The following is a 27,516-nucleotide window of genomic DNA, read 5'->3' as shown; positions in this document are numbered from 1 at the left end:
TTCCGCATCCGGGTCTCGCGAGGGCTCGCGGGAGCTTCAGAGTTACGTGAGGGGCGGATGACAGATCGGGTGGGTAATATGCTAACGGTTCTGAAATATCGCGTTTTATAAACATTTTCTTAAAAAAAAAAAAAGGTATATAGGTAATGAAAATAGTGTAAACCTAATACACGACCCTTATATTTGGTTGTCTACTTTCCAGCGGTGCTAACTCATTTCGTGTTGTTGCTTGTTCGCAACACGAACGGCATCGTGTTCCTCAACTCAAGGTTTCAAAGCCAAAATTAGCCGCGGACATGGAGAACGGCGTGGAGGGGGACGAAGCGGTCTGTGTCCTGGGGGGCTTCGCGGACTCTGACAGCGCAGAGAGCCGAGCCCTGATCGCCGGGCTCTCGGAGTCTCACCTGGTGGACAAGGACAGGGAGAAGGCTACGGAGAGGTTCCTGTGTGAGGAGAGCCTCGTTCATCTCAAATATTGCTTTTTCATCAGAATACGTTATAGAGCCCAATTCCTCACTGAGCCTCTTCATCATGACGTCATCATCATTTAGGGTCATTAGCTTGTGTTGTAAAGACTTTCCTCCTGTGTTGCATTACAGTGATCTTTGATGGAAGGTCTTTTATTAATCGTATCATTGTCGGATCTTGATTGACCCCAAATGTCACAATGAGAAATTGTAGGCAAACAGCTGCTTTGTGTGTTTTCAGTTATCATGGACAAGTATCAGGAGCAGCCCCATCTTCTGGATCCACATTTAGGTATATGCATTATATGTATACATGTAATTCTGATGAGTGTCCATGGAGCAATGAATATTATTGGTCATTGGTGTGTATTATCTTCGGTACAGTGGATTTGCTTTGTCAGTGACAATCTGGCTGTTCTGTTGCAGAGTGGATGCTGAACATGCTGCTGGAGCAGATCCGCAGTGAGCAGTCTCCACCTCCACTCGTTCATTTAGCATTCAAATTCCTCTACGTAATCTCAAAGGTGATCTCAAGCATTTTTGATAACATGAAACATAACCTTGTCTTCACAAAAAACAGAAGAGTGATTGAAATGTTATTTTCTTTGCATTTGGGTCTGACTCCTTGTGTTGATGGCAGGTGCGAGGCCATAAGATCTTCATGCAGCTTTTGCCACATGAGGTCTCGGATGTCCACCCAGTTCTGGATCTTCTGAGCCGCCAAAATCCCAAGGACCATCAGGTGAATGAGAAGCTTCCTGAAGTCTGAATGCTCTCAGATACAGGACCTTGTCGCAGTTCAACAGGGGTTCAAATACTGCATACAAAGCCGTGGGCAGCTGGTAGCGTAGTGGTTAGAGCTGCTGCCTTTGGACCCAACAGTTGCAGTTTTGAATCCCACCTCCAGCTGTAGTGCTATTGATCAAAGTACGTACTCTAAATTGCTCCAGTAAAATTACTCAGCTGTATAAATGGATAAACAATTGTAAATAACTTAATATTGTAAGTCACTTTGGAGAAAGTGTCACACACACACACACACATTTTCAGAACCGCTTGTCCCATACGGGGTCGCGGGGAACCGGAGCCTAACCCGGCAACTCAGGGCGTAAGGCTGGAGGGGGAGGGGACACACCCAGGACGGGACGCCAGCCCGTCGCAAGGCACCCCAAGCGGGACTCGAACCCCAGACCCACCAGAGAGCAGGACCGTGGTCCAAGCCACTGCGCCACCGCGCCCCCGCATTCAGAAAGTGTCACATTTTAAAAAAAAAAAAAAAAAAGGAGTGATTTTAGTAAATTCACAAGGTATTTATGTATTGTCAAAAAACAATGCAGTTGATTAGGTTAAACATCAAATACCTTGTCCTTATACTTTTTTTGTTTGAAAACAACCAACTTCAATAACCGCTTGTCCAGAGTGGGGTCGCGGTGAACCTATCCCAGAGACATTGGGCGCAACGGGTGGGGACACACCCTTGTCGGGACGTCAGTCCATCGCAGGGCCACAACTAGTTACCCAGGCACATAGCCGGGCGAAGGTACAAGAGCAATTGCAGGGCAAGCAACTTGCTCAAGGGCACTACACCCAGACAGGGGAATTGAACCGGCAGCCTTTGGAGCCAAAGGCAGCTATTCCAACCACGATGCCACCAGCCTCCCCCCGTTTGAGAACAAGTCAAAGTAAATTAACAAATCGCTCCCTTTTGTTTTTTTTTTTTTTTTAAAGCATTTTCCATACTGTCCCAACATATTTGGAATTGGGGTTTTAAATTAGTAAATGAACGAGTAATCTATGGCCTTTACCAAATGTTGCATATTGTGCTTATATTTTTTCCTGTATGGCACATTAGGATACTATAGGGACACGGGTATGGTAGTGTGTAGTGCTGCTACTTTGCACTCAAAGTACTCAGGTTCGACTCTCACCTTCATCTATAATACTACTGAGCAAGGTGCTTACTCTTTAATGTTCTAGTAAAAAAAAATATATTATTTGAATAAATCGGTAAATTATTGTTCAAAGCTTAACATTGTCACTTAAGAGAAAAGTGCCAATTAAATAAGCAGATGTTAATGTAAATAAAGTTTAAAGTAAAGTTTAAAACTGAATTCTTATCTAATTGCTTCCAGGTGTTTTTTTTCTGGATGCATTCAGTTAAAAAAAAAGAAAAACTACAGAGTACCTAGGAATGGTAGTGTGGCAATGTCTATGGTAAAGGTGGTCTTCATGCTTTTCTTCCTGATTACCTGCCCTCCAGACATGGGAGACTCGCTACATGCTGCTGCTGTGGCTCTCCATGACCTGTCTCATACCTTTTGACCTTTCTCGGTTGGATGGACACCTGACCTCAGAATCCGGCCAAGCGAGAGAGCCAATCATGGACCGCATCCTTGCTATTGCAAAGGTCTTGATTGCTTCACTTCTGCAAGACACACATTTATTTTGCTCACATTCTGATCTTCTCTATGCATGTAATTACATTACTTGTCTCTCTGACATTTGCAGTCATACCTCACTGTCTGCGACTCATCTAGGGATGCTGCATCTATACTGGTCTCAAAGTAAGAGTGGCTTTATTTCCTTAACTTATATCTTGTGCCCGCTTTGTTTCGGCATAATGAGTTCAACATGCCTGTATTTTGTATTCTAATAGTTGTCCAACAAAGGGCGGTTTAAGGCCAATGGTTCTGCTTTTAATTTCAGGTTTCTGACACGTCTGGATGTGAAACAGAAGCGTTTGGGAGACTTCCTGGACTGGAGCTTGACCATCATGTCCCAGACTCATGATTTAACCATGGAGGGGACTGTGATGTTGGATGGGGCACTGCAGAGTCTGGTAAACACCCACTATGTGTAGACTGCAGTACACAGAGAGGCACAGTAGAACTAACATACATTTGCAGTTGATTGACATTTAATGTCTGAAATGTGCAAACATCCTGCATAAATGTTCCAACAACAGGAAATAAATGAAACTTGATTCAGTAGTACAGGTCGTGTATATGACATTTGGCATTTGTATTTCAGGCACAGCTCTTTAAGCATGGGAAACGAGATGACTTTCTGCTGTATGGTAAGCTGTTTGTGTGTATATTGACAGAGTCATTGTTGATATAGAAGTTGTAGACACATGATTTTGATGTACACATTGCTGATGTTGACTGCTCTCTCCCCACCAGCGCCCACCGTGCTGCAGTGTTTGGACAAACGGCGGTTGGCAGAGAGCAACCAAACTGTCCTGCGGAAACTGGGCATCAAACTGGTTCAGCGTCTGGGCCTGACCCTGCTCAAGCCTCGCCTGGCTAAGTGGAGGTGAGTGGTCATAGTGAGAGGGCTGTAGCATGAGCACTGTGTTTGGCTTTGACAGTGGGCATGGCTTGAATGATTTTTTTTTTGTCATTAGAAGTTGAAAAAGTCTTTAACGATCACTGTCCAGGTAGTTTAAGTTTAAAATTAAGTGTACATTGCGCTTGTTACAGGACATGCTCAATTATACATAACAGAGATGGAGTGAGAGTCTTGGTTGGTCTTGGACCATTTTATTTAGTAGTGGTTTTTTGCCATCTGCGCAGACACCTGTCACGATTATGGTCCAAAAATAACAAGTGGAATTATTTGAAAGTAGATAAAGCTACAAGCATGGATGGAACACCTCGGTTGTCTTGTCTTTTTTGTTAGATACCAGCGAGGAAGTCGCTCCCTAGCCGCGAACCTGTCTCAGCCCACCAAGGTTACCGAACAGGCGCAATCCAAGGTAGAGAATGGTGATTTGGAGCAGGCCACCCAGGAGGAAGACTATGACATTCCTGAGGAAATTGAGAACGTTATAGGTGCGTGTTTCTATCCCGCCATACTTTCCAGGAGAGCTCTTGATGTTTGAATTCCTGTTTTCTTGTGCAGCTTGCTGTGTCTGTCAAAATCCTGGAGTGTTTTTGTCTGTGTCATGCGCAGAACAACTCCTGGTTGGACTCAAGGACAAAGAAACCATTGTTCGTTGGTCAGCAGCCAAAGGGTAAGACGCATAGCCTTTTGTAGCCGAGAGGTTATGTACAGTTCGTTTTATCTCAGTGGCGAAATATACTCTCATATCTATGACCAACACGTAAACATATTGAGGATAATTTTGCTGAGATATGCATTGTTTTGAGGAACAGCGTCTGCTAAATGAATAAATGCAAATGTAAATAATTATGTATTTTTTGTGGCAACAGTTAGAGTTGCCGCCTCTGGACTCGGAAGTTCTAGTTTCACCTCTCACCTCCTACGCTAAATTGTTCGATTAAATGGGTCAGTTATTCTAAGTAGTTAAGTACAATATGTCATTTTGGGGAAAGCATTGGCTAAATGAATAAATGTAAATATAATAATGTATTTATTTATGGTGTGCCAGACCTTTGCTCTCAGATTAATATTCCATGCAGAAACCAAAGAAGATGAAGGGTGTCTTTGTAGTACTGAAAATAAACAGGGCTGCGGAGGTTTTTGAAGTAAGTGACACATGGTTGTGGTCCCATATCCTCCACTGTAGGATTGGCAGAGTGACGGGGAGGCTCCCTGTGGAGCTGGCCGATGAGGTTGTGGCCTCAGTCCTGGAGTGTTTCAGCTTCCAAGAGACCGACAATGCGTGGCATGGGGGCTGCCTGGCCCTGGCTGAGCTCGGTCGGCGGGGGCTGCTGCTGCCCTCACGTCTTCCTGATGGTGCGTACCTGACCCTCCGCTCCCCTCACCTGTCAGTCAGACCTCAGTTTTTTCCTCTTGTTCACCAGTCATGCATAGAGTGATATTAGAAAAAGTGGGAATCTTTTATTTTTTTGTTGGATGTCATTATTTAAGTGACTTTGTGCATTGTAATTGCTGATACTGTTTTAAACATTTAATTTATTTAAATATCATGTCCCTTTCCTGTTAATTTTTCAGTGATCACAGCAGTGTTCAAAGTAATAAATATTTACTCACCCATGATACACAGTGCCTTTAGATAAGCACAGTACTATACATTTCACCCTGCAAATGTACATTTAAACCTTACATAACAGGTTTGTTTATAGATTGTCATATATAAACTTGTTATATATGCAGAAACATACACCTGGTATCTGTCATTGTTCATGTATTATCAGTATTTGGCATCAAGCTTTTGTCATGTTCATAATAGGAAGTGTGAAGTGTAAGTGAAGGGTTCTGGGATCAATTGTTGAGTTCAGTTGCGTTTTGTGTCACACTTGGTAACTCTGCTATAACGGAGGGTGATGTTCTTCCTGGTCAGGTACAACGAGGCCTCTTCCTCAGAGTTCAGCATGCAGCCGTGGTCTTTGCTCTCTTTGCTGGCTGCTTGGAAGTTTTGTAGATCCTCACCCTCTTTGTGCCTCTGTCTCCGGTACCTCCGTTGAGAGCCAGGGTTGCGGCAGTGGAGGGGCAGCCTTCAGTCAGTCTGCCCGAGCTGGCTAGCTGACAGAGCGCAAAGGCAGCAGTGTGCTCCTGTTCTTTACTCACACCAAGGCCTTGTGACCAGTGGTTGGGAGAGCAGTGGTTCTGTGGAGGTAGGCTGTCATGGACTGCCTTGAGAGAGAGGTTCAGAGGCACCTCCTCTGGTTCAAAACAGCTCCCCCTACTATAGGAGTCCGAGATGGGACCTGCCCCAGCTTGGTCTCTGTTGGAAAGGTCAAGAGCCAACATCTGTTCTTCCTCTGACTCTGAGACATCTGGAGTTTCTTTAGGATTAGCAGAGTAAGACATGGTTGACTCTGACCTCTCCCCTGTAGACCTAAATTATGTGGTAGTTAAAAATAATGTTATTAGAATTTTATTCAGTAGCAACAGCAGTTTCTTTGTAGCACTTGAGAAATGGAAAGAGTTTTATAAATGAACATATTTTGTCTATTTTAATTGACTTTTTACTTCTTTTTTCCTTTTTGAACAGTAGGACACAAGCCTAATGAGCATGTTGGTAATTCAAGTGTTTAACATTAAAGACAGCTGAAAACATCTGAATAAAGTGTTGGTCAAAATAGGGATCCTGAACTATACTATGTGTAATAGTATGTTTATTAATGTAGCCATCAAACCAGCTCTATTTTTATGTGTACAGTTATGTGCTATGTCCTACCTCAGTCCCTGCTGCACAGTGTTGTCCTCCCTTGCCCTCATCCCCTTTTTGCTGATAGGCTGTGGAGTGGAAACTCTGTACCCAGATTGGTAGGGCTCAGCAGCTCTGTTGATGTCAGAAACCATTACTGGGAAGTCGTCTGTGACTGGTGGCTCCGGGGATCCAGAAGCTGAACACGCAGCCCTGGGACTCAATCCTGCCCACTTCTGCCCTCTTGGGTCGTGACCACCCATGCCTAGGGCAAACGGGTTGCCGAAATTGTAGTTTTGAACAGGAACTTCCATCTCCCTGTTCTCCAGGAATCTGCCGTTGAACTCTAGGGAAGGGTCTTTTGATGAGTAAAGTGGGGCAGGGCATGCTATGTAAGGAGGAGGTGGAGGTGGGTTAAGGGATTGGTAGTATTTGAAATATTGATCTGTTAGTGCCATAGAAAAGTAATCCGGCAAGAGGGGGTAAGACTGCAAGGGTCTCTGGGATTCTAGGAGATAAAACTGGAGTGGCCATGACCCTTCTTGTTCTTTGCTGATCCCAAGCAGCTGTTGTTCCTGGTAGAGGGGGTGTGATGGATATGTTGGGTATTGATGGGAGTAGTCAGAAGTCATGATGTCTGTTCCATAAACCTTTTGTCCAAAGTTGTACATGCCAAATGTGGGTGTGGGAAACCATGTGAGGGTTGAATTGTGACACAGAGGTTGATTGGTGGACACCTGTGGTTTCTGTACTCGCAGAGTGTTGTGGTTGTCAGTGGTTTTAGCTGAGGCGAGCAAGGAAGCTGAGGGGCAAGTCTGAATCTCAGGCTTCTTTTCTTCACCATTGTCTTGTGACACAGAGTTTGACTCTGTGGGGCTGCTGGGTAAATTGTTGCAAGGTGTGACTTTCTCATCTTCTGCTTCAGACTGCAGCTGCTTTGCATTGGTGTGCGTTGTGTGGGCCATGCTTTCCCCAGTTAGACTTGGTGAATTAAGGGGTTTGTCCAAAGGGCTTACTACATAGCAGGGGTCTTGAGCCTGGGGTGGAGCCTGCTTGGACACCAGAGAGATGGATTTCTGGCACAGATTGTGCTTCATGTGGTTGAACAGGTGGATCTTCTCATTGCATGTGAAGGGGCATTGGAAGCACTGGTAATTGAAGGATTTCCCTAGGGGGCGGGGAATGTAGTGAGGCTTCTTCGGCTTCTGCACTTTGATGGTGCTCATGGTGTTCAGAAAGTCAAAAGTTGTCTGTCTTCAGGTGATGGAAAGTTTATGTCGCTGAGGTTCAAGACGTTGACCCTAAAAGATCAAAAGTGACAACAACTCACAAAAAGAATATTAACCAGTTCATTAACTATTAATAAGAGTTGGTCCAGTCCTGGTTCACAGTGGTCTGGACCCTATCCTGGAAGGATAGGATGTGAAGGGTATACGCTGGACAGAATGCAGGGCAATCTCTCTTATGTGTTACAGAGACACTATGGACAATTCAGAGTCGTCCAATTCACTTGAAATGTATGTCTTTGGAGTGTGGGAAGAAACCAGAGCACCCAGAGGAGAGCCATGTAAATCTGAAAATTCCACACTAAATTGTATTTGAACCCATGTCAAAGTGTACAGCCTAGAAGATGTTAGGTACCACTGCTACCCACAACATCACTGTGCTGCCCAGCAGTGAGAACAGATACACCGTAAACGTTGCTGTCATAATGTGGAGTAATCAAAACAAACCATCTGCCTGCCGGTATTGTGGGATCCTGTCACTTGGTACATTTGTTTAAAGTAAAAATTGTCTTCCACAGGACAGTCTAACTGATAAAAGAACACACATGCGCGCGTGTGGTGGTGCAGCACCTATACAGTGCAAGAGAACATAACTTTAGTCCCTGCTCAGTCTGCGCAGAGTTTACATGTTCTCACCATGTTTGTGTGGATTTCTGAGGGTTTCCTCAGGGCACTGAGATTTTCACCCACAGTGCAAAGATGGGCTTTTGGTGCTGTTTTAGTGACAGTGACAATCTGAGTGAATTTTCCCACAGAGATTCATTATGATTATTATTATTATTATTATTATAAACACAGCTTAGCATTTACATTTTTGGCATTTTTGAGTTTCTTGGGGTCATTGAAAGAATAGTCCCCCCCCCCCCGCTCTCCTTGATTAAAACACACACACACACACACTGTCTGAAACCACTTGTACCGAGCGGGGTCGTGGCGAGCCGGAGTCTAATTCGGCAACACAGGGCACAAGGTTGAAGGGGGAGAGGACACACCCTGGACTGGACACCAGTCTGTCACAAGGCATGAACCCTAGACCTACCAGAGAGCAGGCCCTGGCCACGCCCGCTGTGCCACCGCGCCTCCTGCCTTGATTAAAACATCTGCTTTTTAAATTCTTTGCCCCAGGTAGACCCTCCTGGATTCGTTTAGTCAGGGCAATGAAGACTTGCTGCAGCACTTGAAGCAGACCAATTGTGAAGGTATCTGCTGCTTGTAGAGGATATTTTGTAACTGAGTCTGACTACTTGATGACTTGTGACCAAGGCCTGAGAGTAGGTTAAATAGGTTTGTTGAGGATGTGGGACAAATACTAATCTTCCCATCTGATCCTAGATCAGTTAAATTCCATTGCCACTGTTTGAGAAGTGAAGCGTTGTAGAAGCGTGCAACAGATCCTAAGTCAGCTGTTAAGCACCTTTCAGAAGGGGAATAGGGAGCAAAGTGGAGAGCCTGCAGTGACTTGCACGGAACCTACTGCTGTGGGAACCTACAGCTGCCTGCTTCTCATGACTTCAGAGCCCCCCTCCGCACTCATCGTCCCAAAAGTGAAAGTCAGCCAGGAGACAGACCAGGTGTCATGTACTCTTTGAATGCACTATTTACTCCACAGTATCACCCTCAATGTGTATTTTCCCTGCCTCCTGGCTATTTAAGTCTGCCTTAAGCCCTCAGATTAATTTTCTTGAATGCCCAGCTGTCACTGCAAGTAGGGGGGTGGGTGTTTTTAAATTTAAATATGTTCCTGATGTTCCTAATTTTCCCCAGAGTATTTCCAGTATGTTTGAAAAGGTACCATATTCCTATAGTCTACAAAAAAAAATCCTGCAGTGATACATATAAACCATCTCACTATTCCATTGTCTTCAAGTTTAGCTGCAGGGTGTCTTTTAGAGTCTCAGAGAAGATGCAGAGTACGTGTATGTCTTTTTGGTGGCTTCATAACCAGAATTTCAACACCGCACCCAAGAGAACTTTGCTTGTCATGCAGCATGGCAGGAAGCTGTTGCTCGAGTTTTTCCACCCTGAGGACTAAAGTTTTGCCCAATGTATCTCCTTCAGCTCCCACCATTGGATAAAATAATAATTTAAGGATAAAAGTAAGGATAGGGCTCTTATTCCTTTCCATTTAGTTGCATGGCAAGTGCTCACATCTAAAGAGGTGCCCTTAACATCCAGTTTTACACTTTATCCTTTTACACATCTTGATACTTTCAGCTCAGTTTTCATTCTGTGTTGAAGGTTATAAATCAGGGCCCTCCTTGGAATTTGTCCAGCAACCCTTTTATTACAAGTCCTCCACTGTGCTCCCCACATATATTCTGTACTTGCTTTAATTTTATGAAAGTATCTCATTTAAGAAATTGTTAAATCATGAGTACCTGAAACCAGAACACAAAACCATGGTAGCATCAACTGACATGCACCTCTTCTGTCAACTGCACCTTAAAATTCGATTCCCCTTTAAACAGGGCTGTTTTGAATTTTTTTATGGCACCGTGTGTAGTTCATTGCAGCCGCAGGTATAGTGTCGGTAAATCGCACTTTCTGGTCCACGTATCCCTTCAATCCCCCTCGCCCCATTTTCCCCACTGGAAATAATGTTTGGCATTTTTAATACACCGCTCATCAAAAATGTACCTATGTAGGAAATGACTGCTTAAACTGAAATTGATGATATGTATTCCAAGTACTGCACAGATGTAATTCTGACAGGTAATGAGAGGTTAGTGTAATGGATATGAGGAGGTGAGTCTTACCTGGAGAGTTCCTGAGGATTGATGTTCCTGAGTCTTTTCTTCCAGAGCGTCTGATCAGGGACACGTGCGCTTGTCTGTTAATCAGTCCCATGCGGGCGGTACTTCTTCACCTGGCCGTGTGCGCGCACGCTCGCAAGTGTGTCTGTGTGTGTGCGCAAGAGTGTGTGTCTTTGTGTGTATGTTCTCACACTCTTTCTCGTCCTCCTGCGTCAGAGGTGTGGTCAGGTAATCCAGCAGAGCCCAGAACAGGCCTTTCCAGCCAGACCTGAACCTTTCTGCATTACTGTTTTATTGAGGTTAGTTTGTACTGCTCTGTAAGCAGCCTAGAGAACATAGTTCCCTCTCTCCCTCAGAACTGCTGAATCTCTTCCAGCAATTAAGAAGGATGCCAAAGCATGTGTCTCTCTTACCGATTACTCTCCTCCTCTCAGCTACATAAGTTTGCATCACACCATCTGTCACAATCACCTTTGTACCAACATGAGTAATGTGTTCCAGCAAAAGCTGTGGTATCAGATGAACTGTACTTTGATAATCATGTGTTTGGATGTAATCCCTTGTGAAATGTACTTTTGTTAACTCTGAATTGTGTGTGATTTCAGAGAAAAATGTCTGCTAAATGAATAATTGTGAACGTGTTCTACACATATTATAAATTTTCTACCAATATGTTGTACACTTAGAGAAGTGCCGTTCTTGCCAGACCTGGGAAAAAAGGAAGTCTTTAATTTATTTCATAAATTGGTGTCTGCCTGACAACAGAGTAGCTGTGTAGTGTGGTGGTTAGAGCTGTTAGCTTGCAGTGGAAGGGCCTAGGTTCAAATACCACCTCCTGCTGTAATGTCCTTGATGAAGGTACTTATTCTGAATTGCTTTAGTAAAAATGAGTCAGCTGCATAAATGAGTAAATTACTGTAACTTTCTTAGTATAGAAACTTTAAAAAAAATTAAGGTTCTTTGGAGAAAGGTTTTGGCTAAATAAATAATAATGTGGATGCTTCTTTAGACTGTGTGGTAACACTTACGTTCACTCTGTACTGTTATTCATGTCTGGCGTCTGCCGTCACAGTGGTCCCGCTCATTCTGAAGGCCCTGATGTATGACGAGAAGAGGGGAGCGTGCAGCGTGGGCACCAACGTGCGTGATTCCGCCTGCTATGTGTGTTGGGCCTTTGCCCGGGCCTACGATCCTGTGGAGCTCAAGCCTTTCGTCACACAGATCGCCAGGTACCATTGGTCTTCCCTCCTCACCCATCCTCATCCTCCGCTGGTGTCCTATTTCCTCTGCGCCACGCCAGTAACAACTATTAAACTGACCCATAACTACTGTGTCAGTGCCTCATTTTTTTCACCTGTTAGTGGAAAGAAATAGTTTGTTTCATTATACTTAAGCCATAATCCTCTTTCCTTTAGAAAACTGCTCAATGTCAAAACCATTGTACATACTTAATAAACACACCCTGTCACTTTTTACAGCGACACCTTGTAACCAAAGTCTCAAAAGTTAATTTCAGAACATTTTAAAACATTACTCTTTTTTGAGTACACAGCAATGGATTTTTTTAGATGCAGAACAGTATGTGTCACAGAGTACCATCACAGACAGGAAAGGAGTGAAAATGTATGGAAACTTTCAGTTTGACAGAGGCTTTTATGACTGAGCCCAGTGCATATAATTAAAATTTTAAATATAAGCTATTGAGTAGTTTATGCTCCAGCCTTTAAAAGACCAAATGTAAAAGACAATTGAAAACCAGTTTTTCTTAATTTAACGGCTGTAACTACTAATTATTGGCCTGTCAGTCCATGTAGATTTTAAGTATTTTATTTCATTTTGGAAATGAGTATTTCTCATGAAAAATGCAATTTATTGGCATGTGTACTGAACTCTTAAGAATAGGTGACAAATGAAAAAAATGTAGATCTTCCCATTATCGTCCAGATTGTCAAAATTCTGTAAAGTTTGGATTGACTGCATGGTTCATGGCTGAATGGTGTATTTGTAGTATAGTATTTTTGTTGCTGTTGGGTATTTACTACATCTGTCAAAAGAAGCAGTGAGAAGACTGCTATCACATGTTATTCAAGAGCTCTGGGGAACAGCTGCAACTCTGGTGCAGCCAGTAGGTGTGGCTTGTGCCTTTAGATATGACCCATGGGCTCCCTTGTCACGTGAAACCTGCTTTTCCTTTCTGCAGTTCATCAGCAGTGGCTGTTTCTTCATCATTTGTCGTTGAGTTTCATTTTGCGGATGCAGTCTACCTTCTTCACCCCCAACATCCCACCAACACACCTGATATACTGTCAGTGCAGCATGACGCTACTGTGTTTGCAAACTCCTAATATTCATTTCCCAAACCTCCCCCAGCCCACCAGTTTTCCCACCCCACCCTCCTAGTTGACCTTTCTCCAGGTTTCACCTCCACTGCAAGTTTCGATGCTCTTTTGACGCTTAGGAGGCAAACATGCCATGTCCTGCTCATCTTTTGTTACTCAATGGCCAGCCTCCTCACTCAGTGAGAGCTCCTTCTGCATGCATTTTTAGAGGGGGCATTAATGCTGCTGGCAGAGATTGTGTTTGTTGCTTTCTGCAGTTTAGGAGTTTAGGGTACACAGAAAAGGAAATTAGTAAAGGTTCATGTTTTTTTGAATGGGTGGAGGAATATGTTTTATGTGTATATCCTCATCCACCCTCTAAGCTCTCTTAGACATTGTTTCAGAGCTCTCTGAGCCCTCCCCCCCCGCACTGAGTTTGTCACACTTTTATCTGGCCCCAAGCGGTATTTACTGCTGTTCTGCCTGTTAGCTGTTCAGCATAAATGCGGGGCCTTCAGGCTGTCTCTCCCAGGATCCTGTACGCTTAATGGGATGGAATCAGAACTGCAGTCTGTAAATATAGGATGGTGCCATCCAAACTGCGAACTCCCGCTCGAACAAATTCTCTTCATGTGAATGAAGCTAGACTAAGGGAACAGATGGAAGGCCAGTGGAAAATACCCTAGGGTCAGATATGGGCTAAGGTTATGTTGTGTTTATATATTTTTATATTACATTTAAATCAATTAATTAAGCATATGTCTTTCCCCAAAGCAACATACATCTCAGAGGAAAAAAAACAATAAGTGCATTACGTCAGCAGCAGGAGAGATTTGGAGAGATCCGTGTGCAGACACATGATTCTAGAATACATCTAATTTGTCACAATCCACCATATAAACCAATATACATCACTTGAGTAGCTGTGTAAAGATTTACCCATTATTCAGTAGTTCCTAATCACAAAGTTATTAAATTTTTTATGTGTTTATCATGCGCTTTATGTTTAGCTGGCTCATTTTTCTACTGTGACTTGGAACGTTAAGATACTTAGAATAAGTTACCCTTTTACATAACAGCAATTTTTTCTGGAGGAATTTAAGTACTACAATTTGTAGTACCATGATACAGCAGCAGGAGGTGGGACTCAAACATCGGTCCTTTGAGTGCAAGGTGGCAACTCTACAATTCTTCTGGCTGCTCTGGAGATGTAGCATATAGAACCCTCTGCAGAGCAAATCACTCAATCCCAGAATGCCCTGGGGCATGGTCTGCTCCATAGTTTGCCATGGTAGCATATTCCCTACGTTCCCATGAAAAGGAGTTGCCCCGAGGGCAGTTTCTGTCTTACTGCTGCAGTGCTAGTGGGAACCCCAGCCTGGAGCGTTCACACGCCTTCGCCCCCTCCTATGATCCCGCCCGCTGTCTCCACCAGGTCCTGATTGGACTTGTCTGTGGTTTTGCAAACTTGGCAACACCTGCAACAAGACAGGGTAGAGTCCAAAAAGCTCATGAGAGAACTGTTGGAGAAGGGGGGTGGTGGGATGATAGGCAAAGACAGATCTGCTGCTTAATTCAAAGACAAGCAGCTGAGCTATTTCTTTCACACACTTAAAATTGCTAAAGGCAAACATTTCACACCAAATCAGAGCAAGTTGAAGGATAAGAACAAGTTTTCATGTTCTTCTCATGGTGCAGTTCCAAATAATATTTACTCTTTAAAGACATTGTTCCTTGTTCTGACATGCTGCCATTTTGATGTTGGATTGCAGTAACATCACTAAATCATTGTTACTGTGCTCTATAACTGTAGACTGTGTGGTGTACAATGTTAGCTGATCACAATTTGTGTAAATATCAGTCTCAGCTTAGGGTGCCCATTAATTCCTCTAATATCGAGTAACAGCATGTGTTTCTATCTCTAGCGCTCTAGTGATCACCACTGTGTTCGATAGGAATGTGAACTGCCGGAGAGCAGCCTCGGTAAGCATCTGTCTTTGCCCTCATTTTCACCTTCTCTCAGTAGTTTTGGAAGTTGGCACTTAAACTCTTAACACTCTTCTTCTCTCCCAGGCTGCCTTCCAGGAGAACGTTGGGAGACAGGTTTGTACACAGAAGTGCACCATGAGATAGCTAGGATCTCATACAGAGAGAGTGTTCCTTTACTTCTTTAATAAATTGGCAGAGAGGGGGTTGGTTTATTATTCTCCTCTTGTGGCTGTAAGCATTCAGGCTCTAAAGTACCATGTTGTCTCCTCAGGGGACATTTCCTCACGGCATTGACATCTTGACGTTGGCAGACTACTACGCAGTGGGCAACCTCAGCAACTGCTACCAGATGATCAGGTGAGTGGTGTGTGTTTGTGAGGATAAGATCAGAGGTAGATTGTTTTTACCTTTTAGTTCCACATGTTCATGCTCAAAGACAGTGTCAGACCAATCTTGACCATTCTTAGCCAGTCTCACCAAAGAACCACAAAGGAGTTATGTGCTTCATTGTTGCAGACAATTTTCTTCTCATAAAACCCACATCATGAAATATCTTTACTCTGAGTTGCCATTATGTATGGATCTCTTCATCTTCTCCCTGCCTTCCCTGCAGCGTTTACATTGCCAGTTTCCCAGAATATACCAAGCCCATGATTGACCACTTGGTAGCCATGAAGATCAACCACTGGGACAAGTAAGACCTTTCAAAATGGTTTCGAAATACAGGATGAAGTGGCATCCCTAGAGAATCATACCATACGTTGTTGACTTGACATAAGAAAGCAATAGAGTATTTAATAAATAATAATGTGTTCTGGCAAAACATTTTGAGATGGTTCTACCTCCTGGGAAAATTTTGTGTTTCTCGAGCCTCTTAAGTTCTTTCGAATGCCTTCCAGATCTAGATGTTTGGGTACCAAATGGGCAAGCCTTTAGGACTCTAACAGAGCCTGGTGGTCTTTGGAGAGTTTTGCAGTTGCTTGGGGGCCATTTATTGAGGGCTGGTGTTGACAATGCGCTGCTGATTTTAGATCGATCCGAGAGCTGGCTACCAAAGCACTACACAGCCTCACCCCACAGGCCCCAGAGTACATGGCAAACATAGGTAAGTCATTAAGTACAAGGCATTTGTCAGTTTTTGGTTTGTCAGTTCATTGGTCCACTTAACTGTTGCACTGCAATCCAGTAAAACATTTCCCACTTAAAGATGGTTTCAAATCTTGATTTATTTCAACTCTGGGAAATGATTCATATGGTTCTCATTATTCATTCATTTAGCTGATGCTTTTCTTCAGAGCTGCTTACAATTATATACCCGTTTATATGGTATTGCAGTTTTTTTTATGGTATCAATTCAGGGTAAGTGTCATGATCAGTGGTAATATAGGTCTTAATAGGTCTTTTCATTGCAAGGCAACACCTTCAACCGCTATGGCAACCTGGTGCCCAAAATATGAACGATAATTGCTGGTATAATGGTTCTGGGGGGGTGTTCATTGTACACGTGATAATATTCATACAGCAACTTCTATTATTACCAGTGCTGCCACAACTGCTGACCATGGCAACAAATATGGACTTGCATGGTCGACACGGAGCCATCTTGGCCTGTGCTGAGATTATATATGCCCTTTACAAACTGGGCTCTCCAACTGACAGGTAAGAAGACACAAAAACCCCTCTTATTATAATTGCTTCTGTGTAGCTATATGAAGAGAGCTTAATACATGAAATACATAGTTTGTGACATCCTCTCTGTTCTAGGCCAGTGACTGATTTCCTGTCAGCAGGCTCTGTTGAGGAGCTAAAATGCATCCACCAAAAGGTTAGTCTGTGCCACTTGTGTTTTGTTTCAGTCTTTGCATTCTGTATGCTTAGACAGAATATTCAAATTCCTGATTTCTGATTTATGGTAAAATAATTTTTTTCTTGCAGCTGTTTGATCGGCAGCAGTACAGGTACGTGATTGAACTGATTTCCTCCTCATGTGTTGATTGAAACCTTTCTTTAGGGAAAAATGAACAGTCAGTGAAATGTTTGTTTTTTTCTGATTTTGATTCTCTTTAGGGGTTTTGGAGGGGAGCTGATGAGGCCATCAGGTAAACATGAATGTTTTCTTTCTGCATCACTCTGGTGGCTGATTATGCCCTGATGGATCTGCTGTGTTGGGGAAAGAGTTAAACCCTCACCTGCCGGGTTTCTTCTCTCTTCCCCCTAGTCTGTGCTCTCATTGAGAAGATGTCACTCTCAAGAATGCCCTTCCATAAAGACCCCATTATCGGTGAGTCACAAACTGTGGTTCGTGATTGAAAGAGCAGTCGTGTTTCAGTTGACAGGTTAGTTTCCTGTCCAGTCCTGGAGGTTGAGGGTCCAGTGACACTTCATTACCTTTTGTGTTTCAGTTGGCTGGCAGTGGTTGATTGACGACAGTTTGAAAAGCCTGCACCTCTTCTCTAGTGGGGCCAGGCAGGGTATCAAGGTACAGAGGGATTCTCATACACACACAAACGTACACACATAAGCACAGAGTTAATGTCTTTGTCCTTAGGTCGATTTTCTCTGCCTTTCCTCTCATTCTCTTACTTCTGTTCCTGTTTTCTCTCCTTCTTTTCTTCTATCACTTGCTCTCTCCTTTCAGGAGTCTGCGGTGTCAGCTCTGTCGGCACTGTGTCAGGAGTATTACCAGGTCAAACCTGATGTGGCTGATCCAGACATGCAGGGTGAGCTGGGTTAGGGGAAGAATGCAGGGCTTGGATAAACTCCCTCAAAGACAGCACGCAGAGTTGTAACTTCTTGGTGTTTTCTGTCTGCTGGAGCAGAACAGCTGGTGACCCAGTACATCGCAGGACTGAGGAGTCCGGAGGTTCTGACCCGTTGTGGTTGTGCTTTGGCACTGGGTTCACTGCCCCGGTTCATGATCCGAAGCAAACTGCAGCAGGTGCTGAACACACACATGAGCTTACGCTGGTAGATGAGGGTTGATATCTTTGTTGCGCCATTCAATTTAGTCAACGCAGTAAAGTCTTTAGTCATTGGTTTTATGTGTATTTTATCTTCTGGTAGTGTGGTGGTTAGAGCTGCTGTATTTGAATCCCACCTCCAGTTGTAGTACCCTCGAGCAAGGTACTTTCTCTTAATTGCTCCAGTAGAATTACCCTGCTGTATAAATGGATAATTAACTGTAAGTAGGTTAAAATTGTAATTTGCTTTGGAAAAAAAAAGCATCAGCTAAATTAAAAAATGTAAATGTGATTTATTTTACAATTATTGTTGCAGTTTTGCTTTTTACAGAATTTGTGTGTGTTCTGTAGATACTGGAAGGCCTCCAAGAAATATGCAGAATCACCCAGAAGGATGTGACTTTTGCTGAGTCCAGGAAAGATGCAGCTACAGCTATAGCACAGTGAGTTAGAGGGCCACTACTCCCAGGTCAAGCACCTAAGCCTGCCAGTGCACTGCACGGTGGACCTGTGCATCCTGTCTGTCTGGCAGCTCATCCTGCAGTTCCTGATCAGCCTAAACCCCCACTTCATTACTCTTTCTCGCAGGGTATATGCCACTGCGGGGGTCTCCACACAGGGCTCGCCGGACTCATTTCTGTGCCTAAACAATGTCACCAAAGTCTATGGTGCCTTACTGGACTGCATGAATGACTACACCACAGACAGCCGAGGAGACGTAGGGTCCTGGTGAGTGACAGCTGTCTGTGGCCTTTCATACCCATCCATCAGCCTGTTCCCCTCTGAAGAACTGAAGGACCACCTGTGGGATTATGCACACTTCACGGAGGAATATGTCATCTCACAGAGTTTCAGTAGAAAGCCCTGCAGGGGCAATTAAATCCTGACTAATTCTGCAAGTACGGCCCAGTTTTCCTCTCTGTTTAACTCTCCTTAGATAAACTTGACCTATGTTTGGCAGCGTTTGCCATTTGAATAGATCTTTTTTACAAAAAGAAATCAGAAAATACTGGAGTCTTTGTATTGTCACCCATTCTTTGGCTCCCAGAAACACCAGCGGTTGTTTGGGTTTCATGCTGTTGTGAAACCGCTTAGTCTGTTTTCTTGGAGAATCAGTGAGACCTTCTTCTGTTTGATGTTGACAGACATATGGATTTGGCTTGGAGAGCATCGGATTTCCACCGGGACGGGAGATTTGTAGCACCTTGGTCTGTTTGCCGTGTGCTTGGGGTCACAAACAGTCATGTCACTCATCTCGTGATGTACGGGGGCACAGTGGCACAGCGAGTAGTGCTGCTATCTCACAGCACCTGGGTGGTGCGACAGGACATGGTTTCGATCCCTGCTCAGTCTGTGTGGAGTTTGCATGCTCTCCCCGTCTCTGTGTGGGTTTCCTCTGGGTGCTCCGGTTTCCTCCCACAGTCCAAGACATGCTCTTCAGGTTCCACCATAGTATGTGAGTGACACACAGAGTGTGTTCCACTGATGTATGGATGAGTGACCCAGTGTAAGTAGTGTATCTAGCAGTGTAAGTCATGTAAGCCACCTTGGTGAATAAGGTGTGTGGGCTGATACATAAAGTTCATTGGAAGTTGCTTTGGAGAAAAGCGTTTTCTAAATAACTAAATGTCATCTTATAGGATGTTTAGCATATCTGTCTCTCCCCAACCAAGGCAACTTTGAGGCACGGTTATGTCCTTCAAACTCTGATGACTCTGCTCTGTCAGTCCTAAAAGACAACTTGATTATGCTCTGTCTGTTTTTGTGATGGTTGCTGTTTACTTTAATATGGAATTTCTCTACAACTTCCCTGCTTCTCTGTCACTACCCAAGGGTTCGAGAGGCCGCCATGACCAGCCTCATGGATGTGACTTTCTTGGTGGTCGCCAGCGACCCAGAGCTCCTCACTCCTGAGCTGTGAGATGCCCTGCTGCTCCGAGTCCTCCTCCACATGCAAAGCATACATATTTTGGTGACATGACAGATTTGGTGCTCTAAAACTGATAATAATTTACACGGGACCTCATTATCTTGCCTTAAGAGACCCACTTGCTATGTAATTTTTTGTTACTACTTACTGACAGATACTCCTCCAAAATACAGCATGATTATTCACAAGTTACTGCAGTCGCAAGAGAGGATTTAGAATTTCACACTTAAAAACAAAAAGATATACATCCTTATTGCCTGATTCAGAGGAAAGCCTGCGTATACACAGCCCTCCAGGAAGTGTGTGTGTGTGAGTGAATGCCTGCTGTATTCCTGCTGTGTGTTGAGGTGTATGAAACTCCATCTCTCTTACTGTCTGTTTGCTAGCTGTGAGCGCATGATGTGCTGCCTGGCTCAGCAAGCTGCAGAGAAGATCGACCGATGCCGGGCTCACGCAGGGACCATCTTTCTGGACCTCTTGCACAGCAAAAATCCTGTAGTACCCCACATCCCCCACCGCGAGGAGCTGCTGGCCATCTTTCCTGTGTGAGTTGATGGTTCTCAAACTAATTCTCCCCCAAGGGCTATTAGGAAGGCTTGTACACTGGCTTCTCACCTTATGAACACAGTTAGGACTGTTTGTAACTTAGTCACTGACAATCAGTAAAAGCTTAGAGTCTGTAAAAATTTCAGATAAAGCCATAGGAAAATACTCTGTAAGACTTTTATTTCATCATCATATTGACTTCAAATAATTTAAAATGAATATGCAACGATGTCTCCACAGTGTTTCATTCAGTTATGAATATTGACCATTTGTTAACGTGAGGAGCTAGTGTAACATTTCAGTGGTTGAAAAGAGTGAATTGCTCTGATTTTAGCCCCTGGAAACAGAGATGTTATTTCTGTTTGGCCTTTAGAGTGATGCTCTGTTGACATCAATGCAAGTGAACAGCACTGATCTGGTGAAAAAGGGGGTCAGCAATGATGCCTCATACCTACAGCCTGAGTCAGAAAAACAGTGGCACAAATTGCTGAGATTAGAGGTTTTTAAGTATCAGTTCCACTAACAAGCAACAGCTGCCATGGCAACCTTGTTATGACATCACTACACAGCTTTAATTCACTTAACTGTGGTTACAGCTGTCACCTAATCTAATATAAAATAATGCAATGCTAGGCAGGCATACTGATAAACATCGTCCAGAGCAACAAACCCACAGATATAAACCACAGTGACCACAGTTAAGAGCAGGAAGTGGGGGAGCAGATGTGGTAAACCATTGATAAGTGTTGTCAGCTCTTTTGTAAACCACAGGGGAAGTGTTCAAATTCAAAGCACAAGCAGATAGTAACTAGAAACTCAAAGCACAACGGAACAACCTGAAATGCCTTGACAGCTGAATCGAGTTTGCATTTTTTATGTCATTAGCTCTCGGGGCCCATGTGTTTATGATTATACCTAGGGTACCACTTGTCAGGATATCATATTTTCAGTGGCATGACAACAGGAATTTACAGCATGCTTTTCCAGCGATAAAGCAGAAGTGTTTTATGCAGTGGAGAAAATTAATAAGCAGCATTGTAATTTGAACTGATTGTCACTGCTTTGAATGTTTAGGTTGAAGTTTGTTTTCTTATGTTCAGTGATCTCAGATCTTGTTCTCCCTGTGGTGATCTTTTGCTCTGTGGTCTCCATGTTGCTCTCTGACCTTGCGCTCCCCCTATTACAGCGATAGGGCAGTGCCCCTGAACTGGAAGGCTCCATCGGAGGCCTTCCCGCATATCACACAACTGCTGCGGCTGCCCCGGTACCAGTACCACACCTTGCTGGGCCTGACCGTGTCTGTGGGAGGACTCACAGCATCCACGGCAAGTTCCTTTAAATCTGCAACTACGACCAGAATTGAACCTACACCTCATTGGCACAGTGTGTCACAGTTTCTGGGTGATACAAGAGGACATGGGTTCCATCCCCGCTCCGTCTATGTGGAGTTTGCATGTTCTCCCTGTGTCTGCATGGGTTTCCTCCCACAGTCCAAACACATGCTGTTCGGGTAGATGTGTGATTGTAAGTCACCTATAGTTTTTGAGTGACAGAGAGAGTGTTTCACTGATGTATGGATGAGTGGCCCATTGTAAGTAGTGTATCTAGCAGTGTAAGTCACCTTGGGTGAATAAGGTGTGGACTGATAATAGTACATAGTGCTCACTGGAAGTTGCTTTGGAGAACAGTGTCTGCTAAATGAAGTAACATCAACATAAACACTTGTCCAGGAGGGGAGATGAGAATCAGAATTAAGGCTAACTGGGGAAGCTGAGGAAAAACTTGAGAGATGCATTCACAGCTCAGGTTGTATCTTCAAAGAGTACAGGATGCGGGTTCTCTGATTTTGCTGATTGTGTGTGGTGTGGTGAGTTATAGGGTGTTGGGGAAATGTGGTAAAAATACAGCTGATCAGTAGGAGGCGCTGTGTATCTATGTTTGAGGGTTGTGTCACTACAGCTAACTGTTGCACAAGAAGCTCAGAAAATGTGCAGAATAAAAGGGTTGAATCGTGATTTGCATATGTTCTCCATGGCCGTTTGATATGTAGTAACATTTTTTTGGTTAGTCTTAAAACATTTGTTAAATATTGTTCAAACGACACAAAAGTAAATGTGTCGGTTGGTAAAATAAAGATGTTTGAAATATTTAAAAGTTAAACATGCTTAAAATTATGCAAATATTGTAACTGGACATCTGACCCATGTCCTTCACGTGTGTTGTGAAATAAGGGCTACAGAATGCCAGTTGTATTAATATTCATAATTGTATTTTATCTAATTTTTTCTTTCTCATCATGATGAGATTTTCAGATTTGACTTTCATATACAGACTTCTTTGGGTGTGTTTAGTCAAGAATTACAGCTGAAAGTCTTATCTGGCCAACTGCCAGTCATGGTTTCTAAAAAAATTTTGACCCTTAAAGCATGATTATTTCATGAGAGAAATCTTTGTCTCACACACTCATTGTTCTACTGTCATTATTCAGAAGCAAAAACGTAACGTCAGCTTCAGCTAGGAAATATTTTTGTAAAATGTTTTGGTAAAATGTATCCATTTAGAGTTATATACTGGGCAGATCTGAAGATTTGAAATACCTGACATCCTTCAAAGTGGCTCTGTTGGATTCATTGGCTTGGAATTCCTCCCCCCTGCCTCCAACCGCTATGCCCCCATTTCCCTGACCCTCAAAGGGTTTTGATTCATGAGGGTAACTCTGCCTGTGGGGAGAATGCACACGCGTGCACATAACATGAGCTAAGGTTGCTCGCTTACTTGTAATCCATTCAGTTTGTTTGCATAATGAAGAGCAATTAAGCGCCTGGCCTCATCAGGGGGCAGGCAGCTAAGAAGGGCTGAGTTGGCCCGTGAGCTTTGCGTGCTAGTGCTAGCAGTACTGTATTCAAGCTCTTGTACCACAGTAAGCTGGCATGTTGGAGATCCCTGCAAGCGTATAAACGCAGTTCTAACACCACATATTAGTCCCTGTTCTGTCACAAGGCATGATGTTTTGGTTTACTTGCAATCATGATGGATGCTGTTGGAAATCCTGGTGTTAATTTTCACTGTCTTTGGCAGTATGGTTCATGTTCTTTTTTTGCCCAGGCCAGCTGCCTTTCTTTTTTCTGCATCGTCTTCTAACCGCAGACCCTCTCCTCACCCCATCGCAGGTTTGTTTCTCCTCCCAGTCGCTGTTTGACTACCTGAAAGGCATCCAGCAGGACCGGCACATGCTGGAACAGTTTTCGGCGACATTACTGCAAATCTTTCGAGACCACCTGAGCAATGACAGGTATCTTCATGGAAATAGATTTTCTTTGCAGCTAGATATGCTACATGCAGAGGGAGGAGACTGCATTTCTCTTGATTTAGTCACTTGTGTACAAGCATCTGTAAGCGCACATATCAGCCCATGATGGATCCCAGACCTGCACTTCAGGGAAAGCCAGTGTTGATCTGTTGTCCGGGGGTCTGCCAGAGCAGCTACGTCTCGCTGAAAGAAAGGTTCATTAGTGTCTGTTCACATTTCTGTTCTTGCATATATGCCTATATTAATACCCCCTAGCGAGGTTGCTAAAGTCAGACCATTGGGTTCTGGAGCGTCCCAAGTTGGATTGTATTCTGTGGGAAAGCATCGCACCACATCCCTGTACTGTCTGTTACAGTCTCAATGTGGACTCCTTCAGAACGAAAATCCCAAAAGATGAGTAAGTTGTTGGCTACGTAAAAGATGAGAAAGAGTTTATCGTATTCTGAGAAAAGCAAGGCAATGGCGTGGTAGAGGCGCCTGATTCTTATTGGTCCATCTGGGATTTAGTAATAGCAATCTGAGAAACTCGGAGTACACAGCGATCTAAACCTGAACACAAAAGGAGGACAGTCTTTGGTCATATGCTCACACTTCCACTTATTATTTCAGGTTTATGCAAGTTGCATGGTGCATCCTGGGCTGGAAAGCAGTGTTTTAAAAAGTAGTTCTGCTGAGGAGGAAAGTGTAAAGAAGGACTTACATGGGGGTGTCAAGGGCTTGAATGAACAAGTCCCTCCTCCCTCTTGTCAAACCACCTGATTAAATTTCTCATCTCAGCTGAACTCATTTAACTCCCTGAGCTTTTACAATTTTAAAAACCTAATGATGATAACCCCCTAGGACTGAATTCCCAATAACTTTCTTTAAATGGATAGCTGCTAGCATAGTGGTTAGAGCTTCTGCTTTTTGACCCAAAGATTACAAGTTCCAATCCCACCTGTAGTACCCTTGAGCAAGGTACTTATCCTAATTTGCTCCAGTAAAATTACCCAGCTGTATAAATAGATAAATAATTGTAAGTACTTCGATATTGTAAGTTGCTTTGGGAAAAGCTTCAGTTAAATGAAGAAATGTAAAAAATGCATTATTTTGAACTGTTAATTTTGTGGTTAAACTGTATTTATACTTGCAGAGAATTTGTCAGGACAGTGTCAGTTTCTTTGAATTGTCTATTATCTAGAAAAGAGACACGTGACCATTACTCTTTCTGCAGGGTTTTTATCCCCCTGTTAAAGATGTTAGACCAGATGCTGGCCAGAGGCTGCTTTGATGGATTCACCAGCGAGGAGAAGTGAGTCCACCAGGGTATTCGGGAAACATCGCCCGCTTACCTTCGCATTCCCACATTGTGAGAGCTGTTTCCCATGGCTAACAATTTTCAGCTCTGAGCACAAACACGTACACACATGCCTGGAGGTAGAAAGTGGCACCTGATGTCAACATTGGCAGTCTTCACACCTGCCCTTCCAGGGTTTTCATTACTGTTGCTTACGCTGTTTATTTGCAACACTGGGATATAACTGGATAGTTCAGCAGCTTGGATTTTATTAACTTGCTCTGATGTGTGCCAGCAGGTCCCCTCGTGGAAGCTGAACCAGTTATTTTTCAGTCACATGATTAGTTCCTTCTCGACAAAGCCGCATGCTGTAGTTTGTATTTATTGTATAACAACAGTGGCAAATTTGCCACTGAAACATCTGGACGAATGAAATATGTAATCACAAGTAAAGAAATAATCTTTATGTCCTTGCTACTTGTCACTAGTCACATGTTCTGCATCGACATTCTGGCACTCTGCAAAGAGGGGATAAAGAGGTCAAAGGACGTCGAGAAGCTGCGCTCCAGCATAGCTGTGTAAGTTCAGGCAGCTGGTTTGCTCTCCCTCACAATGTTCAGGTGTTACTCACAGCTACCTCCTGGGCTGTTAGTGATGTTGACAGGAAGGGAAATATCTTAATTTTGTTGACCATTTATGCACAAAGGTTTTATCCAAACTGAATTTGCTTGTTTCACTGGCTCCCTCTTTCTCAGGTTCTGTGGGCTGATTCAGTTCCAAGGAGAGGTCAGAAAGAAGGTTCTCTTCCAGCTCCTGCTGCTGCTGTGCCACCCTTACCCTGTGGTGAGTCTCAGACATGGCCTGGAGTGTGTGTTTTGACTGTAGAGGAAGGACCTCCATGATCTCCAAACTGCAAAGCTCCTACTTGTGAAAAGTGAATTGCTCTGGTTTCGACCTCTGTGAACAGAGCTGTTTCTCAGATAAAAGTTGTATGTTCTGTGGACTGTTTGTCTTCCTCATCTTTCTCCCTTTGCTCTATTTATTCATCAGTGCCTGGGCATTTACCTTTTCTTTACTCTTAAGTCACGAGTGGTTTACCATCTTTCTGTTTGCCTCAATCCTTTCTGCTCCTGTTCTTTGCTTCATACAGTGACAGGTTGTTTTCTTTCTTCCTGCTGCTGTTGCTGACAGTGAATGAAGTTCACTTTTCTCTAACCAGAGGTTTTCCATTTTTGACATCGCGGACATTTTCCTTGCCTTTGATGAAAAGCCATGCAGTTTTATGTGAAGTCCCAGATGCGAGCTCACTGTTTTCCTTTACTGTGCTACTCTTGCTGGGGGGGGAAAAAAAAAAAAAAAAACAGCAAGAGAATAAAACAAACATGTTTCAGAGAGTTCGGGAGGTTGTCCATCCTGTTTTGAGTCTGTACTGGAACAATGCAAAGCCCCTATTTCGTACCGTCAGCACTACCGGTGAGAGCCAAAGGTAACATGGTGGTTGGGGCAAAGAGGAAGTCATGTCACTTTGCAGCACCCATAGAAAACAGGTCTATTGCTCCTGCCTTGTTACTGTTACTTGAGTAATTTTTGATTGTATTATGTTTGCTGACTTTAGTCTACATCTTTTTTCGATTTCTGCAGATAAGGAAGACAACAGCCAGCCAGGTTTATGAAATGCTGTTGATGTATGATGATGTTATCGACCCTGCTGTGATGGACGAGGTCATGACTGAGCTAAGCGATACTAACTGGTAAGTAGCAATGTCAAGGGGATATAAGAAGGCAGGTTTTAGGGTTGAGTGTCAGTTGAGGGAGGAGCCATAACCCATGAAGGACATTGTCATCAATTTTGTCTTCTTCCCTTTAAGAGTGGTTTTCTTTACAGCATCTGTCTCTTTGTTTTCTCTTTTGGCATTCAGGGAAGGTGATTTAACCATGGTCAGAAGCCACAGGAATCAGCTCTGTGATTTGCTGGGAGTACAGAGGCCCACTGTGGTTGCCAAGGTAACTGATGGACAGTCAAGCGCAAAGAGTGGCCAGCTCTAGCTGCATGCTTGGGGAGGGGGACAGGTTGGTGAGGAGAACTGGGACATGGGATTGGGTTGTTATTCCTGACAGAACAATGTCCTGAAGTCTCAGTTTGACTTTGACAACTTGCGTTCGTTGTGCAAGGTTTGTTGCTGATGTGGAGCACAGGAGTAAAGTTAGATGGGTTAAAACAAATAATGAAGAGAGAAGCAGTCTACACAGCTCCTTAAGGAATCATTTCCAACTTGAATCTCACAGTCAGACCAGCACCAATATGCTCATATCCCCATCTGTATTTACTGAAGGGCTCATCTTTCTGCCTGTCTTTCATACAGAGTCCAGTCCAATAGGTGTTTGACAGGCTGTCCATCAGGAATATTGGGCCGAACATGAATCTGAACGGACATCCCAGTGGCGTCACAAAGTCACCCCTCTGTCTATTGGTCTGTCTGCCCTTCTGCCTGTTTGTCCCTCTACTTTTATGTCCCATTATGTAAATACCTGATTTCCAGATACCATGTTCCACTTGCTGAGGTGTCAATAAAATGACACAAAAGACAAACCAGAGTCATGA

General features: G+C 43.6%; 2 protein-coding genes across 2 annotated transcripts; one reads left to right on the top strand and one right to left on the bottom strand.

Moving 5' to 3' along the window:
• Positions 1–22: 22 nt before the first annotated feature.
• Positions 23–27,503, top strand: tbcd (tubulin folding cofactor D). The gene is made up of 39 exons (XM_018757331.2): positions 23–69; positions 270–447; positions 709–759; positions 894–991; positions 1,108–1,209; positions 2,728–2,874; positions 2,976–3,031; positions 3,174–3,306; positions 3,498–3,543; positions 3,650–3,782; positions 4,149–4,300; positions 4,422–4,482; positions 4,999–5,168; positions 11,658–11,814; positions 14,829–14,886; positions 14,977–15,006; positions 15,164–15,249; positions 15,506–15,586; positions 15,924–15,997; positions 16,434–16,551; positions 16,657–16,717; positions 16,828–16,850; positions 16,960–16,991; positions 17,111–17,173; positions 17,295–17,371; positions 17,531–17,612; positions 17,712–17,830; positions 18,204–18,295; positions 18,441–18,581; positions 19,686–19,769; positions 20,169–20,327; positions 21,515–21,653; positions 23,499–23,620; positions 24,852–24,929; positions 25,403–25,492; positions 25,670–25,757; positions 26,556–26,665; positions 26,834–26,918; positions 27,278–27,503. The coding sequence occupies exons 1-39, from the start codon at positions 58–60 to the stop codon at positions 27,290–27,292; spliced, it is 3,603 nt and encodes a 1,200-aa protein (XP_018612847.2). The 5' UTR covers positions 23–57; the 3' UTR covers positions 27,293–27,503.
• Positions 5,273–10,707, bottom strand: LOC108937397 (zinc finger protein 750-like). The gene is made up of 3 exons (XM_018757330.2): positions 10,589–10,707; positions 6,577–7,847; positions 5,273–6,234 (listed from the first exon to the last, which is right to left on the bottom strand). Exons 2-3 carry the CDS (start codon positions 7,770–7,772, stop codon positions 5,763–5,765), a joined length of 1,668 nt encoding a protein of 555 aa, XP_018612846.1. The 5' UTR covers positions 7,773–7,847; positions 10,589–10,707; the 3' UTR covers positions 5,273–5,762.
• Positions 27,504–27,516: the final 13 nt, after the last annotated feature.

This window comes from Scleropages formosus, chromosome 8 (genome assembly GCF_900964775.1).
Source record: "Scleropages formosus chromosome 8, fSclFor1.1, whole genome shotgun sequence".
Classification (NCBI taxonomy): domain Eukaryota; kingdom Metazoa; phylum Chordata; class Actinopteri; order Osteoglossiformes; family Osteoglossidae; genus Scleropages; species Scleropages formosus.
The sequence above is the reverse complement of the archived record's forward strand: the minus strand, read 5'-3'. Positions and strand labels throughout refer to the sequence as shown.

Excerpts from the sequence above, each read along its gene's own strand:
- tbcd (XM_018757331.2), top strand. Across the intron at positions 3,307-3,497 it reads ATGGGGCACTGCAGAGTCTG|GCACAGCTCTTTAAGCATGG; the intron begins GTAAACACCCAC and ends TTTGTATTTCAG. Across the intron at positions 4,301-4,421 it reads GGAAATTGAGAACGTTATAG|AACAACTCCTGGTTGGACTC; the intron begins GTGCGTGTTTCT and ends TGTCATGCGCAG.
- LOC108937397 (XM_018757330.2), bottom strand. The coding sequence starts at position 7,772 with ATGAGCACCATCAAAGTGCAGAAGCCGAAGAAGCCTCACTACATTCCC. Across the intron at positions 6,235-6,576 it reads ACTGTGCAGCAGGGACTGAG|GTCTACAGGGGAGAGGTCAG; the intron begins GTAGGACATAGC and ends CACATAATTTAG.